The sequence below is a fragment of the Rhinolophus hipposideros genome (genome assembly GCF_964194185.1).
Source record: "Rhinolophus hipposideros genome assembly, chromosome: 7".
NCBI classification, from domain to species: domain Eukaryota; kingdom Metazoa; phylum Chordata; class Mammalia; order Chiroptera; family Rhinolophidae; genus Rhinolophus; species Rhinolophus hipposideros.
In genome coordinates this window covers 12,394,007-12,412,622 of record NC_138053.1, presented here as the reverse complement: position 1 = coordinate 12,412,622, position 18,616 = coordinate 12,394,007, and the positions used below count along the sequence as shown (strand labels likewise).

Below are 18,616 nucleotides of genomic sequence, written 5' to 3'. Positions count from 1 at the left end.
ACTAAAAAAAACTTTGTGTTGTAAAATTAGTATTAAATAAATCAGATTTATCCATGCTGTAAATTAGTTGTTTAGAATAATTAGACGTCATCAAAGTTAAAAACTTACTTAAGACAGACGATACCATAAGCAAAGTTAAAAGAGAAGCAAGAGTCTGGGAAAAGATTTTTGCAATATATAAAACAAATGATTAGTATGTAGAATATGTAAAGCATTCTCACAAATCAATAAGAGAAAAAAACTATCAATTTTACAACAGGCGAAGGATACAATAAAGTAATTCAGAGGCAAGAAAACCTCATTGGCTAATAAGCCTATCGGAATATGATTCTTTGCAAAAACCAGTGAAATGCATAACAAAGAAACAAAATGTCATTTTCACCCTCAGATTAGCAAAAGTTAAGAAATCTGACAATATCAAGTGTTGGCAAAGATGTGAAAGGAAGTTTCCATACACCCCTCTCATGAGAATAAATTGATAGAGTAACTTTAGAGAGAAATTTGGCAGTCTCTAGAGTAAAATTTTCATTTGTGAACACCGTACGATCCAGTAATTTTATTTCTACTTTTTAATAATGTGTCTATATGCCTTAAAAACCCCCTTGCATACATGTACCATATATTCTTTGCATCTTTGTAATAGTGAAAATTTGGAAATAAAAACTAAAAATGGCCATGAATATGATAAAAGATAAATTTTTGGGAAGCTGTTAACGTAGTAGAATGCTATATAGCCATTCATTTCTATAAATCCGTTATGTAGTATTATGCTTTATTAGCAGATGTATCAATATTAGTAGGCCTCAATACCATAATATTGAGTGAAAAGGGCAAGTTACACACTGATATATGCGTTTTATATAAAACATATAAAATAATACAATATGTTTCTACACACAACTAGAAGTATACACATTAAAATCATGATAGTGGTTATCTGTGGGGAAAGAGTAGGGAAAGAATGAGAACCAGGCAGAAAAGAGACAAAGGAGATTTTATCTGTAGTGTTTTATTTCTTGTGTTAAATAACGAAGCAAATGTGATGCAATGTTCACAACAGTAAATTCTAGGTGTGGATTCATGAACCTTTGCTGTAGTATTACTTGTAGTCTTCTGTAGTTAATTATTTTTCTCTCAAGAAAACCATAATACATTTTTCAGACCATCCAGTTGGCATTGAGGGTTTGAGGAGTAGTTTTCTCATTGTGGGATTTTAAACAGATTATTTAAGACCTCAGCCCTTTGGCCTTTCACGTCCAGAATGAAGATGCTAAGTACTTGCTCAGTACTTGGTCCTTACTACTTATCCTTTAATGCTCACCTCAAGCCCCACCTCCTCCGGAAGCCATCTACTATCCCTTTTCTCCTCGGCCCAAAGGTACGGTACCCAAAGGTCCTGTGTATTCTTCAAGCATCCTGTACGCTGCAACATTGAGTACATTCTTTTCTGATAAGTCTCACTGTGGGCCAGTCTCTTCCAATTGATAATACGATCTTAGCTATAGGCTATGTCTTAGGCAGGAGCAAGTAGTCAATGCTATAACATGCAGAACTTAGCCATAGAAGATGCTTAATGCACTTTTAATGAAGGAATAAATGAGCAAAAGAACAAAAATATGGCAACACTTTAAATAAAGCAAGACATCCCAGCATGGCTCCTCAGTTTATTTTTCTTTTGACTTCAGCGAATAAATGTAATCCCTCCCCAAATCCCTTACTTAATCACAGCCTACAGTTTATATCCTCGAGGTTTTCCTGCACTGTGAGTAAGGTCATCAATACACTCTGATAGACAGACATCAACATTTATATTTGGACACATTAAAGAATAAACGTTTCACGCCCTTTTTGCAGGTTCGTAATTTGATATAAGCATACACTGAAGTTATAAAATGACAAATGTTGCTTTGAAAATTCACTTAGAGAGCAGTTTTGACAGAACAATCAAGGTCCTCTCTCAGGCATAGAATAATATTAATATAAACAGCACTGGGGTGGCTGTCCACAGTGAGTTGGCACTCTGTCAGCTTTCCAGCGGGTTTTTTGACATGTGAAGGACGTGAGGTTTTAGTGCTTTCAGAGGACCTGGAAAATACATTTTTATTGTTCTTCTTCATGGATGGAGAAGCTTTACAAAGTTGTTTTCTTTCTAAAGCACGTGATATTTTGAATGAGGGTCTTTTCTTCTACGTTAACAAAGGGAATTATACACCATAGCCTTGTTAGTCTGAAGCATAGGGAACAAAATCACGGGAGATAAAAGACCCCAAAGGAACCAAGGCTTAGAAAGAAAGGGTGTACGTTGCAGGAAGAACCACGTTTTTTTTAAATCCTTTGAGGCAGCAGAAAATTATTTGGTTCTCTTCTAAAAGACATTCACTCTGTAAAGATATTTTCTTGAAAGTGACTTATGTGTGCTTTGTCTATATATTAGAATATGAAGGGCTGAATTTTCTTTGCTATTAATTTCTCTTCTAGGCACAAACTTTCCTATGTTTAAAGTCACTGGAGAACATCATGGCAAGACTCCATGTAAAAATATACTTTCAAGTCAGTGTAGCTGACTGATATATCTGAACAGACACTTGACATTTGTATGTCAAGGGCACTTCCAGTCTTAGTTACTTCAAACAGCAACCCCGGTGAGGGTAGTTATGTATTATAAGCTGACATCACTTTCCCTATGATAAACTTGACTTCCGAGTTTCAATACATTTTCCTGCTGTATGTGGTCGAGATGTATCCACAAGGTCCTTAAACCTTGTATAGTTCTACAGTTTGACTTCTTAGATCCTAATGGATTAATCTAGTGGATCCTAGATTAAACCAAGACAAAAAAAAACAAAAAAAAACAAAAAAAAAAACAACAGCAATTAAAAACTGAACTGCTCAGTTCATCTGGGGTTTGTTTAGACCTAATACAAGAGAACAGAATTGGGTACTTTTGTTGTTCTCTGTGATTCAGAACCAATTGCTTTAAAAAAGCAACTTTTGCTTCAAAGTGTGTTTCAAGGCTGCTCTGTGGTCTTGTGGGCATAGATAACCTGAGGCAAAATTAAGCCATTGGGATGGGTGCCTACTACTATGGCCAGATTCTCCAGATTTTATTTATGCCCATCTTTTCTTTCTTCTTTTTTTTTTTTTTTATGCTAAGGGAAGGATTACTAAGAAGTTAATGTATTTATGTCTCAGTTTCTCCTTTTACATTTCTGGGCCCCATGTACCAGCCTATACCTCCAGATACAAGTGAGAAATTTCTAAATCTAGTTTTTAATTGGCAATTAAGAATAGAATGTAAGGTAACGCTAGGTTTCATTGCAGGCCTGAGCTTTTTCCAATTGGCTTTTATAAAAAGGGATGAAAGGGTGATCCCAGGGCTTGTTTTTATTTCATGGAGTTACTGAGCAATTTGTTTTTGAAACTCGCATTGTGAGAACCAAGTTGTCCTTTTTGGCATGAATGATTCATGCAAGACAAACAAATAATACAAACCAACAACAGGCCTGTTATTCCAGTGTCATATACAGTGGGAGGATGTTTTTCTAGAGTGTTCTTTTTCCTGGGTAGATATTCCAATGTGTGTCACCCATGACAACAAGTACTTTTTGTGTAATTAGTACGTTCCACCATCCCTGTTTTACAAAAAGAAAATTAAGTACAGCAAAGGTCGGGGACTTGCTCAAGGTTCCACGGCTCTGCAGCAGTGGTGGCTCGGATGGAGTCCAGGTCTGTCTAATCATTATATTCCCTCCTTGAGCCAGATGGTGATGGATGAATTTCATAACAAGGTGAACTTGATGGTAAACATTACTACATCACTCCTTTCTCAAAGGGAAAAGTGATGTCATCCTTTCCCTTCCCCCTACTATTTTTTTTTTTAATGGAGTCATTTGAATGAAACTGTGTATTAACATGTCCTTGTTCTTTCCTCTGTTGAGTATCTCTGTCGGCATTTCTGTCTACGTCTGTGTTCCTTTTCTTATTCTTTATCTACACAAAGACAAGAGATTTACTAAACTCTCCCATTTCTTCAAAGATGGTTCCTAATGCCTTGTTTTTGTTACTACCATGTGTGGCTGCAGACATGTTGGGACATCCCTTATCAAAACCATTTTTCTGAACCTGCTACTAACACTTTGAAACCTGGGAACTGTCGTTTTAGGCAAACGAGGATTATTTCTCAAACATCTGTGAGATTTTGTCCTACAAGACCTAAAGGAACACTTTTTGGAAAGCAGGCAGAAGCAGTTAATGTGCACTGATATCAGTTTTGTAACTGATGAGCGTCACTCACTCAGGATGGTCTGTATGGTGAGGGGGACGGTCACAGCTTTGGAGACCTTGGTAGGTTGGGGTTCAACCCTGGCTTTTGCCCCTTGAGCATTCAGTGACTTTGAGCAAATTATCATCTGAGACCATTTGGCATGTGAAATTTGGAATAATTATACCTACCTCATTGGGTGTTGTTGTGAGGTTTAAATAAAATAGCTGCTGAAAGCTGACTCATGTTTGAAACTCATACCGTCTCAGAACCCCTTCTTTCTCTCCCCATCCTTTGCATGGAAAATTGGACTGAGGATTTGAAATGGGTTAGGAGATGAGAATGTACCTAGAATTGTTATGATGGTTTTACATGTCTGTCTGCTTGTGAAAGTTAGTTATAGTGCCCTGAATTCACAATCACTTTCATTTATTCCCCAAATATATCTTGAGCGCCAACAATGTGCAGATAACATGTGGGCCTAGTTTTCAGATCCATGTACTCTGAAAACTAATGACATCAATACTATTTTCACAGTGAGCTTACTGGCTATTTGGTTTGTATAGAATCATTATCCACTTACAAAAGCTCTTCAGATCTGACCATCTCCTTAATTTATTTCCTTTTCAAGAAACACCCTATGTTCTCACTACTGAGGTAATTTCCTATTTTCACTGCCCCTAAATATTGAGTCATTGGCTGACCCCATAAGCTTGCTCGTGAAAGGTCTGATCATTTGCTGCTCTGTTTTAATAGATCATATTAGACCAAAAAAAATAATTGTGGGATATTATGGTTAACCAAAATGTATAATTTCACTACTTCAGGAGCAGAATGGTCTCCTGAAAAGTGCTTGGACTCTTGTGTGCAGAAAGTCTTGGATTTGAATACTGATGACACCCACCACTTACTAGTCATGTGTTCTACTTAAATTTTCCCATCCTAAATATCCTTTGGATGTTAAATGTGATAATGACCGCCACCTTGTTGTAATTGCTGTGAGAACTGGAAAGAGGTACGTAAAGCACAGAGCACAGAACCTGGTCCCACATAAATGCTCAACAGATCAAACCATTTGAAACACAGTTTTGTGCCTTTCTCTTAGTGCCAAAAGGATACATGTTCATTGTATAATATTTAGAAAACGTAATTAATCCAAATGAATAAAAGAAAAATCACATATACTCTTAAGATCCAAAGGTACCCAATGGTACCATTAGACTGTAGAGCTTTTCAATATCTGTCTCTCTATCTCTTTCTGTCTCATTCTCTCTCTTTTCTCTCCTTCCCCAGATGTTAGGTTCAACCATATATAATTGCTGATATTTGGCCATTTTTGACCTCAATTAATGACAATTTTATCTGGTTCATTCTAATAGATTGCTAAAATTGGATCATATGGTACATATCATTTTTTAACCTATTTTTTACAATTATGATATTGCTAATATCTTTGAAGTTCATTAAATATTCTTCTATAATACCACTTTTAATCGATGCGTAGTATTCCATTATGATTATACCAAAATTATTTCCGTCAGTCCTCTATTACTAGAAAATTAGGTTTTCAATTTTTTTGTTATTATAAACAGTGCTGGGATAAGCACCCTTATAACTTTGTGGGGAGTAAAATGTAGTGGTTTAGAATGCAGACTCTGAAGACAGGAGGTCTTGTGCCTCACTGCTTACTATCCAAGTAACTTTAAGCACGTAACCTGGATCATGGTTTCTGCATCTATACAATAAAGATAGCAATACTTCAGAGGGTTACTGAGAGAGTTCATCTATTTTTAGTGCTTACAACAGTGGCTATTGGCGTGTTCTAAGTATTATTAATTAGTTAACTATTATGAATTGTCATTGTTGTTACACATACATTTATTTATTTTGGAAAAATTCCCAAAGAGGAATTTATGAATAAAGGGCTTTGGATACAATTTTCCAGACTAATCTCTAAAATGGAGAGATTAGCGGTAATCTGCTCTCCCATAGTAATGCCTCAGAGTGTTGGTTTTCATGAAAAGGGAGAGCTTATCATCACTCTCATCGCTATTATCTTACTTTGTGACTCATGAGGCACAGCTTTTCACAGTTCAGTATCCCTGAAATCAGAATACTTCTAACTGTCATTGTCAACCAGGTGACTGGTTGTATGAAACCTTCTGTTGACCACTGCTAAGACCAAGAAAGGGTGTCAGTGAGTCTTAACACCTATGAAATTCAGTTTCATTCAAGAGATATGAGTGGGAGTCATGGAATATACCAGGGGTGCCAAAAAATGTTCATGTTTTAAGAGATGTTATCTATGTATTACTTTTCAAAATTGAATTGAATTATGGTAGCAATGTGGAGTATGACATTCACTCAAAAGATGGCGTTAATCAAATGAATAGTAGAGTCATTCATTGTATTGCAATTTTAATACAGTTGTTTCCTTTCTGAAAATGTGTATACATTCTTTTGGCACCCTCTGTATGTAATGTCATTTTCAGAGACCGTCTCAGATTGGGTCTGAGAAGTGTATCTGAAGGATAGAGGTTTCTGGGCTGAGCTTAGAAGAATGGGGAGGACAGATGGAGGGAGAGGACATATCTAATATCTCTCCATCGCCCCTTATTTCTATACTTACTTCTTGTTGTGCACATAGCTAAGGGGAATGATAATGGTCATGATACAATAGGGTAGAAGTCCAATCAGGAATTCATGAACATTTGCTGTTTATAAGTTTTTTTGGTGATTGTGTGTATCATTCTCTCTGAATGTAATATCTTCTACAACCTCCCTCCTCTTCCAGTCCCTCCTCTTTGTATGCATAAATCCTCTATCCTTTATGTAAATATGGTCTTTAACTCTCAGATTAGACGTCATTTTAGCTGGGAAGCCTTTCCCGACTCACCAACAGTGATTAAGTGTCATTTCTGCATTTTCCATCGTACCTAGTCCATATCCTCACCATACTGCTTATCAGAGGTGTTTTATTGCCTCATCACTTGATGTCTCTGTCACTAAACTGTAAACTTCTAGAAAGCATGAACTCCTTTGCTCTTCTTTGAATTATAGGCCAGTATAGCAGGTAGGTAGGAGTTATCAATGGAGTGAATTTCAGTACTCGGCCCATGAATGTAAACTGTGGTTATCAGTTGGAAGTTATAGGCATGAGAGCTCCCTGGTGAATCTGTAATCTTGAGAGGATCCAGTGCTCTGCCAGTTGTCACTAACGGTTGTAACATGGACTATGTACTTCTGATATTATTCAGTAGTATAAGATTCCTTTTATTTCGAACTTACTATGAGAGCTTAATAGAGCAATTGTCCGTGCTGCTGAAGACCCTCATTAAGCTGTCTCCTGACACATCTGCAGGGATCTGGGCACATTGCGTCTGATAGCCTATTTCTAGCTGTTAGCACAGTCAGAGCTGAAACCAGAAGCTGAAAATGAGTCATCACTGCCTTATTCACATTTGAATTTTTAACAGTTTAATCTGAAACAAAATTGTATTCATTTACCTTTCCCCATTAAATATTCAAGCTATTTCCATGTTAACTACATGTTTTTTTTAACTGGTCAGTGGGAGTAACCAACCCAGCCATTTTTTCTTGAGAAGTGAAACACTTGCCCCTTGAGATTAGAGTAAGGTGTTAAATAAAAGAGATTGGATGATTTGAATTCAGACTCTCTCCAAACTGTCTGTGCTAATACAGCACTTGAATTCATGGTAATTTGTTAAACTTGGCACTAAACATGAAGAACAAATTCTGCTTCTTGTTTAAACAGTCAACTTACCCTTGCATTTGTAGTAACCAGGGCAGAAAGTTGGCTTTTATGCGATAAACTATGTAACTCCCTGGGACACATTTAAAAATGGATGTGTTGAAGTAGTTAAATATGACAAAGGAAATCAGGAAAGGAAGTCACAGTGATGTCTAACTTCAAGCCAGGCTTCTGTGCCCAACTTATTCTACTTCTTTCCTATTTGTCTGTAAGTTTCTATATGTGGATTCCGCCCCCCCACCCCCACCCCAGCATAGCCTGTGTTGGTACTCAGTGAATACTTGTGAGGCCCATGTATCAGTGGCCTTTTAGGGAAATACAGACCCAAAGGGACAGGCTGTCACTTCAAAGCATACCACAGTGCTTAGACATAGCTAGGAAATTAGCCATGTCGGCATGATATTTCTTTAAAAGCCTGAAACCCTTTCTTTGATGCTGATAGTTATCAATTTCTGCTGTAAACTTGCTTCTATCGTGAGCTATATTAAGGGTTTTCATTTTGTTTTTTAATCGAATCCTAAGAAAATAGAAGTGGTTTCTGTCTGACTGTTCTGCTGGGAGAGAAGATGTTGAATGGGATGTGGAAATGGGCCATGGAGAAGAGGAGAGACCAGTTCTGTGCCCTCATTACCTCTTCCTACCGCTCTTCTGTGGTTGACAAACACATTCTGTAAAATGTATGTGTTCTAGCCCATTTGTATTACAGTGTCACAGTGGGGAAAGAAGAACTCATCATACTTTTTTAAAATCCTTTCGCTATCCATGATCTTATCAAGATAATCTTAATAGCTAAAGTTGTTTTTTGTATCAATTAATCGTCCATTCTACATAAGGAAAAACTGGATATTTAATTTACTATCTAAGGCTCCTGGAAGTTAAGAGGGATATGGAAACTTTGGAGAGGGTTTAGCAAAGAAATTGAATAACTTTTTAAAGGTGAGTAAAAGTACTGGGGCTGTAGTATTTAGTCTAGCAGAGAGCGTGGTCAATGATGCATTCACATTTCAGGAATAAGATCATTTATAATATATAGAACAGGGAGGAACTGGGTGGACTATACAGTGAGGAAAACAGGAGAAAAAAGGATCAAATTATAGGATAATGGATTTGACTTCTGTGGAATGAAGATTTTTCCTTACTCTTAGGATTGATGAACCAAGTTACAATGGACTATGTAATTTACTTTGGTGGACCTTAAAAACTGAATAGATCTTTCTCTAGCTGGGATAGCTGAGAGGATGTAAAGGAACATACTAGGACAATTTTTCTTTTTTTAAAGAATACATCCTAGATTGAAAGAGTTGCGATTGAAAATTTTCTTTATCCATATCCACAGGCAATAAAGAAACAACTCATATGATTAACAATTAGGCCTAAATATCATCTTGGAACTGCCACCTAATCTTATTTTATGAAAGAAGATTCTGAGTTCTTAGTTAATTGCTTTCTTGATCTGCTTTAGGTTCAATAATTCTCTCATTGTTTTAATTGCGTTAAAGTGTGTTTATTAAAGTACTAATGAGACCAAAGCCGTACTGATTAAAACCAGAATTATTCATTTAAACCTTGGAAATTATGAAATGAAAGGTAGGTTCTCATATTGGAAGGTGAATCCTGCACGTGTAATGAGTTGCTTGCTGTGTGCCTAGTTTATCTTTTTTTTTCCAGTAATTTATTCCAGATCTATTGAAGTTACAACATTTTTAGGAAACGACACTTTTTTTATCATAAAAGCAATTTATCCTTAGAACTCTAAGCAGGGTGCATTTTCCCTAGTGATTTTATAGCATCTAATTAATAAATAAATGCATGGCTGGCTAGGCAATGCATAATAAGAGTAGGTTTTGCTTATCTTCACTCTGTACAATTTTTCGAATGTTCGAGATTGAGGGTGTTTCTTCTTCCCCTGCTCTACTTTTCCTACTCATTGACTCAAATTGCAACCACTCTTTCTTTTCTTCAGAATAGCACTTTTAAACCTATCTTTCAATTGCTGTTTTCTGCCTTTATCTTACCTGGTTTCATGGGCCTATTGTTTCATTATTTGCTGTCCATTTCTGGTTTCAGGTTTGTCTTATTTTAGAAATAAGTCAGTGAATTTAAACATTTTAATCATTTTTTTCCCTGCTTTTTCTGGTTATCTCCCAGTTACACATTTTTCGATTGATACCTTGAAAGCAGATCTGCTGTTTCCTTTGAGAGAGCTCGGCCCAGACCTGTAGCAGGGTCGGTAGTGCTGCCTGTGGGTCCCATCTTGCTCCTCATGATTACTCATGATTGCTCCTCATGATTACTGTCAGGCTCCCTCATGGATCTCCTGATCTCCTGCCATTCTTTTTGCCCGGTGTTCCTGCCTCTCCTGGTCAGCTCCTTCTGCCCTTTCCTCACACCATAGCCAGCTGACCTTACTAGGAGGCAAATCTGCATTGTTCCTCGTTGCTTAAAATAGTTTTACTACCAATCCCTGATCCACAAGATGCAATCCAAACTCCTTAGTGTTCGTAAAAGCTCCTGCATGAGCTGGCCATTTCCATCTGCCTAGCCTGTCTCCCCTCCCCCCACAACCACTTATGCTCTCCCCCAGCCATTACCCTAGCCACATCCAACTCAGCACTCCAGGAGCAGGGAACAGGCTGAGCAGAGGCATGGGGTTGGAGGGTGTCGCTATGCTTAAGCAGTGGAGTGATAGGAAATGTCTCACTTAGTGTGTGCGCACCAGTGTGTGAAGCATGGCCCTGGGTTGGTGCTGGAGCCCTGAGGCCCAGCTAAGGAATGGCGATGAAGGGGTCATCAGGCTCCTCCCCGAGGGAGAGGAAAGCTAGTTCTGAAGGGCTTGTCGTTACCCAAACCCTTACCCTGATGCCTTCCACTGTTTTCTTTCCCCAACCTCAGCCTGCGATGGGGATCACTGGGGCCCTCACTGCAGCAGCCGGTGCCAGTGCAAAAACAGGGCCCTGTGCAACCCCATCACGGGGGCTTGCCACTGCGCTGCAGGCTTCCGGGGCTGGCGTTGCGAGGACCGCTGTGAGCAGGGCACCTACGGTAATGACTGCCACCAGAGATGCCAGTGCCAGAACGGCGCCACCTGCGATCACGTCACAGGGGAATGCCGATGCCCACCGGGATACACTGGAGCCTTGTAAGTGACATCCTGCTGAGCAGCGTGGTGGAGCTCACTCAACTTCTGTAGTCGTGCTGCTGCCACCATCATACTCCTGTGCTTCTGTGTTTGTTGCTGCCTGGAGTTACTGAGAGGGCGGGAGTCCAGGCACAGATGCAGAGCTCAGCAGGGATGGCCACTGGTGTGCCTGTGGTTGGACCCTTGAACATCTGAGCCCAGCCAGAGTCTAAGGGCCAGGTTCCATGCTTTGCTTCCAGCAGGGCTAAGATAGAGAGGACCAGGATGTTGTACTGACAGCAATATTTTGGAGTTGTTGGCGCAGGTTTGAAGTTCCGCTTAGATTCTCCCACAATCTCATTCATTTTATTCTAGCTGGCAGTTAATGGTCCACGTTGTTTTGCTCTGTGTGGCAAATTAAATTAGCTGGATAAAACTGGGTGGCTTCAATGCCTTATCGAAGAGGACAGGGACACGATGTTGGAAATAGTCCATGATAAAAGGTTAACTGGGTTATTGAGTGTGTCAAAGCAACTACTTCACCTGCACTACTTTATTTTGTAGGAAGGGCATTCTTCGGTTTGCTTGTACAGATGGTCCCCAACTTACAATGGTTCAATTCACTATTTTTCAATTTTACGAAGGTATTAAAATGATGCACATTCAGTAGACACTGTACTTCAAATTTTTAAGTTTTAATCTTAGCTGGACTGAGCGATGTGTGGTATGGTACTCATGATTCTGGGCAGTGGCTGTAAGACATATCTTCCAATAAGCCATGTGATCATGAGGGCAAATATTCGATACTCTACAGCATATTCATTGTATTAGATGATTGTTGCCCAACGGTAAGCTAATAGAAGTATTCTGAGCATGTTTAAGGTGGGCTAGGCTAAGCTATGATATTCGGTAGGTTAGGTATATTAAATGCATTTTGAACTTATGATGTTTTCAATTTATGATGGGTTTATCAGGACATACCACCATTGTTAAGTCAAGGAGCGTCTGAATTAGCAAACAGAATAAGAGGAAGAATTTGCCAGAAAAGTAGGAGACAGAAAAATTTTATTTCCTTACTGAGAAAATTACACTTGTAAATCACACAACTAAAACTTGGGGGGGAAATCTGGCTGATTAGGTAAATATTTCCTGCTGGCAGTGGTACGGCTGTAAAGTAGAGCTGAAGAAAAAAAAATTGCATTAGCCTAGAAAGCCCTGATTTTCAGAAGAATGGATGATCATCTCAAGCTATTTAATTGTTAATATTACTTTTATCGGTTCTTATCAAGGCCGCAATTGAATAGGGCTTTGGGAAACTTGGAGCAATTTCACAGGAGAGCAAAAAAACGACAAAAGCTTAGAGAAGAAGATTCACTCACACAATATGGGACGGGCAGGGGGTTGAAAGAATGGAGACTGGTCAGTCTGAAGAAGAGAATGCTGAAAATTGATTATGAAAAATACATGCAGAAAGTCGGTGGTGATATGCAAGCATTTCAGTCTCCTTTGACTTTAGAACAAAGGCACAACTAACAGTAGACTTCAACTGTAGCACATGGGCTTTTTAAAAAGTTACATGGAAAGCTCCTGTCACCAAGGAGTGTTTGTCCAACCAGAGTCGTCCTTGGTGCTCTTGGATAGGACAGATGCTCCTCAAATTGAAATGGTTTCATTAGAAAATACCCCCAAACAAAGGGAAGAACTAGGTGACCCCTTCAAGACCCTTCCAGCCAATATGACTAATGCTCTTGACGTTAATGAAGTGAACACTATTGAACAGAAAAAACTTGTCTATTTTAGGGCCCTGGGTGCTGTTGTATCTGTGAACCTAAGGGTTGTGTGGTTGGATAAATAATGGTGTCCTTTGTCACACGTTAATCCCTCAGCTGTGAGGATCTTTGTCCCCCTGGCAAGCACGGCCCGCAATGTGAGCAGAGATGCCCCTGCCAAAATGGAGGAGTATGTCATCACGTTACCGGGGAATGCTCTTGCCCTTCTGGCTGGCTGGTAAGCTCCTCTCTTCCCTACCAAAGTCACCTATTTCGGGGTAGTCAAGTGAAAACGCCTGTGGAGGACTTTAGCACAAAAGAAAGTTACACTGATGGTTAAAGGTTCCAAAGTGGGAAATAACCAACCATTTCCAAGATAGGATCCTTCAGGCCAGAGAAGGTAGAAAGTGATTCAATCCTGAACTTGAAATTCACTAAGGGTCCTTACGGGAAAAGATAGTAGGCCATCTGTCCTGCATTTCCCCTTAGGATATACAAGGGAAATACCCGCGTCTTACACGTGACAGCCAGAGCTGTTAAACACTGGATGTATTTAAATAATCATTTTCATAATTATGTTCTGGATCACTATTGAGAACATTGTTCTCAACAGAATCATTGTTATATGATTCTGTCAATTAAGTTATCAGGTTATATAAATCTGGAGACACTTTGAAGTAAACCACGTTTCCCAAGTGTTGCAGAACTTCTCAGAGCCTTAGTATGACAATCCAAGAAGAAACTATAACTCACCATACTTACCAAACTTTGACCACAGTGCTCTTTCTTTATGTGGCTTCACGTCGGCTCAGTGTTGCATGGAATGTACAGTGTCAAAGCTGGCTTACTGATGAGACTTCTCTGAAACCAGGAAATAATATTGATCCTTTTTTCTCTGAGTTGATTTGTACATGTGTGCTGGAAGGCAGAAGATGAATGACCAATGTCTGTTTCCTTCATTAACAAACAAAAAATAAAAGAGCAATTCACTTCATGATTACTTTCTATCTCCATGAGCTGTAGGGAAGCAGTTCATGAAGGGTTACAGTGACTTCTTAACTGCCAAATCCATTCTCATTCCATTCTTCCATTCTCGTGGGCTTCACTTCTCCAAAGCTTTGGACACTGTTGTTCATCCACCTCCCTTTCTTAAACTTTCTCCACTTCTCTGATAACCCTCTCCCTTACCTCTCTTACTAAAGATCTCTTTTCCTAATCCTCCTTCTTCTACATACCACTTTATTACAGTATTCCCTAGGTTTCAGTCTTGTCCTTCTTCTCCTTTCTCATTATAAATCTTCTCTGGAAATTGCATCCAGACCCATAGCTTTAACAATCACCTGCTGATTTTTCCACATCTTGACTTGACCTCACCTGAGCCCAGGCATGTTATCTGTCACTAGCCTTTTGGACACCCCAGCCTAGCTTTAGACACGAAGCCACTATCTGTCTGGGCTATGCCCAAGCTGGAGCCTTAGGAGCCACTGGGATGGAACTGGTGTGGTCTTGCCCTTGTTATAGGCATAGAACAAAGGAGAGCTGAGTCCACTGCCCAGTGAGAATCATAGGAAGTAAGGGAGAGTTCCAGATGTTCAGACCACTGGGACAAGTGGAAAATAAATACCATGTTTCCCCGAAAGCAAGACCGGGTCTTATATTAATTTTTGCTCCAAAAGATGCATTAGGGCTGATGTTCAGGGGATGTCATCCTGAAAAATCATGCTAGGGCTTATTTTCTGGTTAGGTCTTATTTTGGGGGAAACACAGTATCTGAACTGAGGTGAGAGTTAGAAATGGTAAGCAGGCAAGACAAGGTCTGATTCTGGAGGCAGAGCCTGGAGAAACCGTATGAAGCAATAAGGCCAGAGCGAGGGGGCCTTTTATTGAGCGCCTGATGATGAGGCGAACAAGGGAGCTCTTGAAGGAGTACTGAGCGGGTTCAAGCAGGCCCATCAAAGTCAATGTTAATAAAACCAAGCTTGTCGTACACCGAAGCCTGTCCTAAGGCTACTCCTCTTGTACTTTTTTTTTTTTTTAAATCTTAGTTAAAACCAACATTTTTCTCTTAATGGCCCAAGGTAGAAATGCTGAATTATCTTTGACTCCTTCTCTTCCTTCATTTCTTATATTCAGCCTTTTGCCAGCCCTGTCATTGCTTGGTCCTTGGTAAGGGAGGGATTTTGCTGGAGTAGCAGAGTGTCCAGAGAACTGTGTGTTCTTTGAATGAGGAGCTGTAGGCTTTCTACTCCTAGGACTTCTGTGTGAATATTTAGTGTAGAGTCACCTCATCTTGAGATTAAAACTTTCTTCTTCTTGGTTGGGGTCACGATGTGAGACAGTCGTACCCACAGGCTTGGATTGTGAGTACCAGTAGGTGGGCACATGGCCCTCTCCACCAGCCTTTCATATACCGTAGGCCCTCTACTTTGATAGATGCTCCTTACTAAATGCTTCAGGTCCTTTTTCTCCGTGTGTAGCTGAGCTTCCAACTTATACTTCTCTTTACAACATTGTATTTGTGCTATCATCCTAGGTGCTTTTCAAAGATGAATGTGTCTTCCTATTACATATACACACACATATGTATTTCAACTAGTAGAAATAATGTCCTACTTAAAACTGTTTGCTCACATGAATCCTTCTTTTTCATAAACATTTCAACAGCATTTCTGAAGTTTACGTGGGACCATTACAAAATGTGAGTAGTCAGAGTAAGTCCCTGAGAGAGTAGAATTTTCACCAGGACCCCTGCTTACCACAGACTGACCCTTAGCACATTATTCCTTTAGTCATGTTAATATGTGGTGTTCCAATGGGGGGATTAGAGTTATTTTTACATATGTCTCCCTCACCACATTGTCAGCTAATTAAGGGTTGTGACCTTATCTTTGATTCTCAGAGTTTAAGCATTATGCCTGATGCATAAATGATTCAGTTAAGCATTGATTTGAGTCATCTCTTAAAGGGGTTTTGGTTCCAAGAGTCTGTGGAAGAACTTTCCCTGTTTGTAGATAGATAGAAACCAACAGAGGAGATTTAATTAGCACACCAACTGCCTTTGTGTGTAGCCAGGAGTTAGAGGAAATTTATTTTCTTATGCTATCCAGAATAAACATTTACAAAACCATCTGGTGTCTGCTAGCCTCCAATTTCAGAGTGCCCACGTCTGCCTTTTTTTCAAGAGAAGGAGAACAAAGTGACAGCTTCCAACAATTTTTAAAATCCCTGTTATTTGGGATATGTTGTTTGCTCTGACAATAACACTAATAAATAGATGGTAAGCTACAAGCCCAGGTCATGTAGCCAAGTGAAATAGAAAATACTAGTGTATTTCCTAGATGTATTGGTACAGTATCTAATTCTTTTCCACATAGGATTGGAATAAATATGACAGTGCCTGACAAGATGGATACCCTCTAGGGTCAGGAGACATGTCTGAGTTACTCTCTTGATTTTTTCCTCCAGGAAATAAGCTTTCCTATTGATCTTGGCCCAGCAATGTTTGTTGAATGTGCTGAACTTAAAAGCGTTTTTCTTCTGAAATAAAATGCCTAGGTTCATCCCATAGAAATATTTCCTAAGCAATGTTATTGTTCATTCAGGTACACAAAATTTCTATCTTATGTTATGCTACATTGTAAGAAATAAAGCCAATGCTAATGTTTTCTCTAGAACATATGGTAAAGCATTTGGATAGTCCATGTGTACCAGATGTTGTCATTTATGTAATGGATACTCAATAAGTATTGTTGACTTATACGTGTAAGACACTTAGGAGGATTTATACATTCCTTAGGTTACCATAATACTCCGATGTAACTCTGTCTTCAGCTGTAGTTTTTTAATGTGAGTATTTCTATTTCTTAGGATGACTCTTCTGCCATCTTTTATTGTATCTTGAGATTTAGGCTTACTGAGTAAATAAGTCTATTTAAAATTTTTAACATTTGTAAGATGATGAACAGAGTTTCTGGGTTCTAAAATCCCCTTCATCTAATGTTCTTGCAGCTCTTTTTCCACACTCGTCCTTCCCTTTCTGTTTCTTCTCTTTTCTCCCTCCTCCTTTGGCCTGTTCCCTGGCTGGAGGCCCATCTAATTTTCCAAGTCTCTTTGAATGCAGGGCACAGTGTGTGGTCAGCCTTGCCCTGAGGGTCGCTTTGGAAAGAACTGTTCACAAGAATGTCAGTGCCATAATGGAGGGACGTGTGATGCCGCCACAGGCCAATGTCATTGCAGTCCAGGATACACAGGGGAACGGTAAGGGACAGTCTTGTATCTCTCTGTTTGTAATGGCATGAAAGGAAAGTTTGAAGGGTCAAAGGAACACCTCTGCTACTGTGTATCTGTTAACTATTCTATAATGTTCCAGAAGCATCTATAAGGTATCAATGTGTTTGACAGATTCTTTCCCCAACTCAATGCATACAAACTGAATCATAGACAGTGATGGTGAATTGAAGATTCACCATCATTAAAAAATAATAATAATAAAAATAATAATAATTAAAGCATTAAAAAATAAATAATAATAATTAAAGCATTAAAAAATAATAATAATAAAATGTCAACCATCTAGAACCCATGATGAATATGTGGTTGTAAACAGCTGAGTGTTTAGGACAGCCTCAAGCACCAAACTTTTCACCCTGTACACACATTTGGATAGATTTATTTTTAAATGGGATGTGTACTTAGGTATCTTTAAAACATATTGGGCATAATGTTACTTTTTTATGATTAGGTATTCTATTAAGAACATTAGTCATTTTATTGTGCTGTAGTGACAGAGTAAGATCCGATGGGACTTGCAGGGCTCTCTGGTTCCACATGATGTAAGAACAAATGATTGTGTTCCCGTGGTTCTTACATTCACTGTTGGTCATTTTTTGTGTTAGATGATAAAGTATTACCCTCGACGGCTTTGCTCACCCTAAGTCTTCTGATTTGCTCTTTTGTCTGTTATATCCTGAAAGACTGGATAACCAAGCTCGTTGGATATGTATGTAAAATTTGAGAAAAGAGACTTGAGAGGCAGAAGAGTATAATGGCTAAAAACAAAGATTTTGGAACCTGTGTCCTTAGAAATAGCCTTATCTATAATGTTCAAATAATAACTATACTTTCCTCTAGGATTATTATAAGGATTAAATAAGTAAATTGAAGCATTTAGAACAGTGCCGAAACTTATTAATATTAGCTATTGTTATAATTGAGTGACTTCTCTGAGCTATATAAATCCTAGCTGTTTAGGAACTGTGTAACTACTATCATTATTTTATTGTGATATCTGTGAACTAAGAATTTCTTCAACCTTTTTTTCAAAATTTTTTTTTTTGTTTGTTTCCAACACTCTGGTCTAATTTTATGACTTTTAATAAGATACTATAGGGTATTTTTCCCTCTTCCCTCCCAATTAGACTCTGCACTTTCTTTTAAATTTATTTCTAAGCATTTTGTAATTTTTGGAAAATCCCATTTCAGTTTCTATTTAGGTATTTCTGGATAAAGGAAAACTTGCTTTTGAATATTTACTTTTTAATTTAGTCACTCTACCAAACTTTTCAGTTCATTCTAATGTTATTTTTAGTAAACGCTAAAATTAATTTATCGTCTACAAATAAAGATAAGTTAGTTTCTTCTTTTCAATATGTATAATGATTATTTCATTTTCTTGAATTATTGCATTAATTAAAACC

At 38.5% G+C, this 18,616-nt stretch overlaps 1 protein-coding gene across 3 annotated transcripts in view; it reads left to right on the top strand.

Moving 5' to 3' along the window:
- Positions 1–18,616, top strand: part of MEGF10 (multiple EGF like domains 10) — a 157,379-nt gene that overhangs the window by 84,580 nt on the left and 54,183 nt on the right. For all 3 annotated transcript variants that reach the window (XM_081052977.1, XM_081052976.1, XM_081052975.1), the window contains 3 exons: positions 10,926–11,172; positions 13,038–13,158; positions 17,041–17,177. In XM_081052977.1, the coding sequence (XP_080909103.1) occupies positions 10,926–11,172; positions 13,038–13,158; positions 17,041–17,177 (505 nt within the window). The remainder of the gene's footprint in view (positions 1–10,925; positions 11,173–13,037; positions 13,159–17,040; positions 17,178–18,616) is intronic.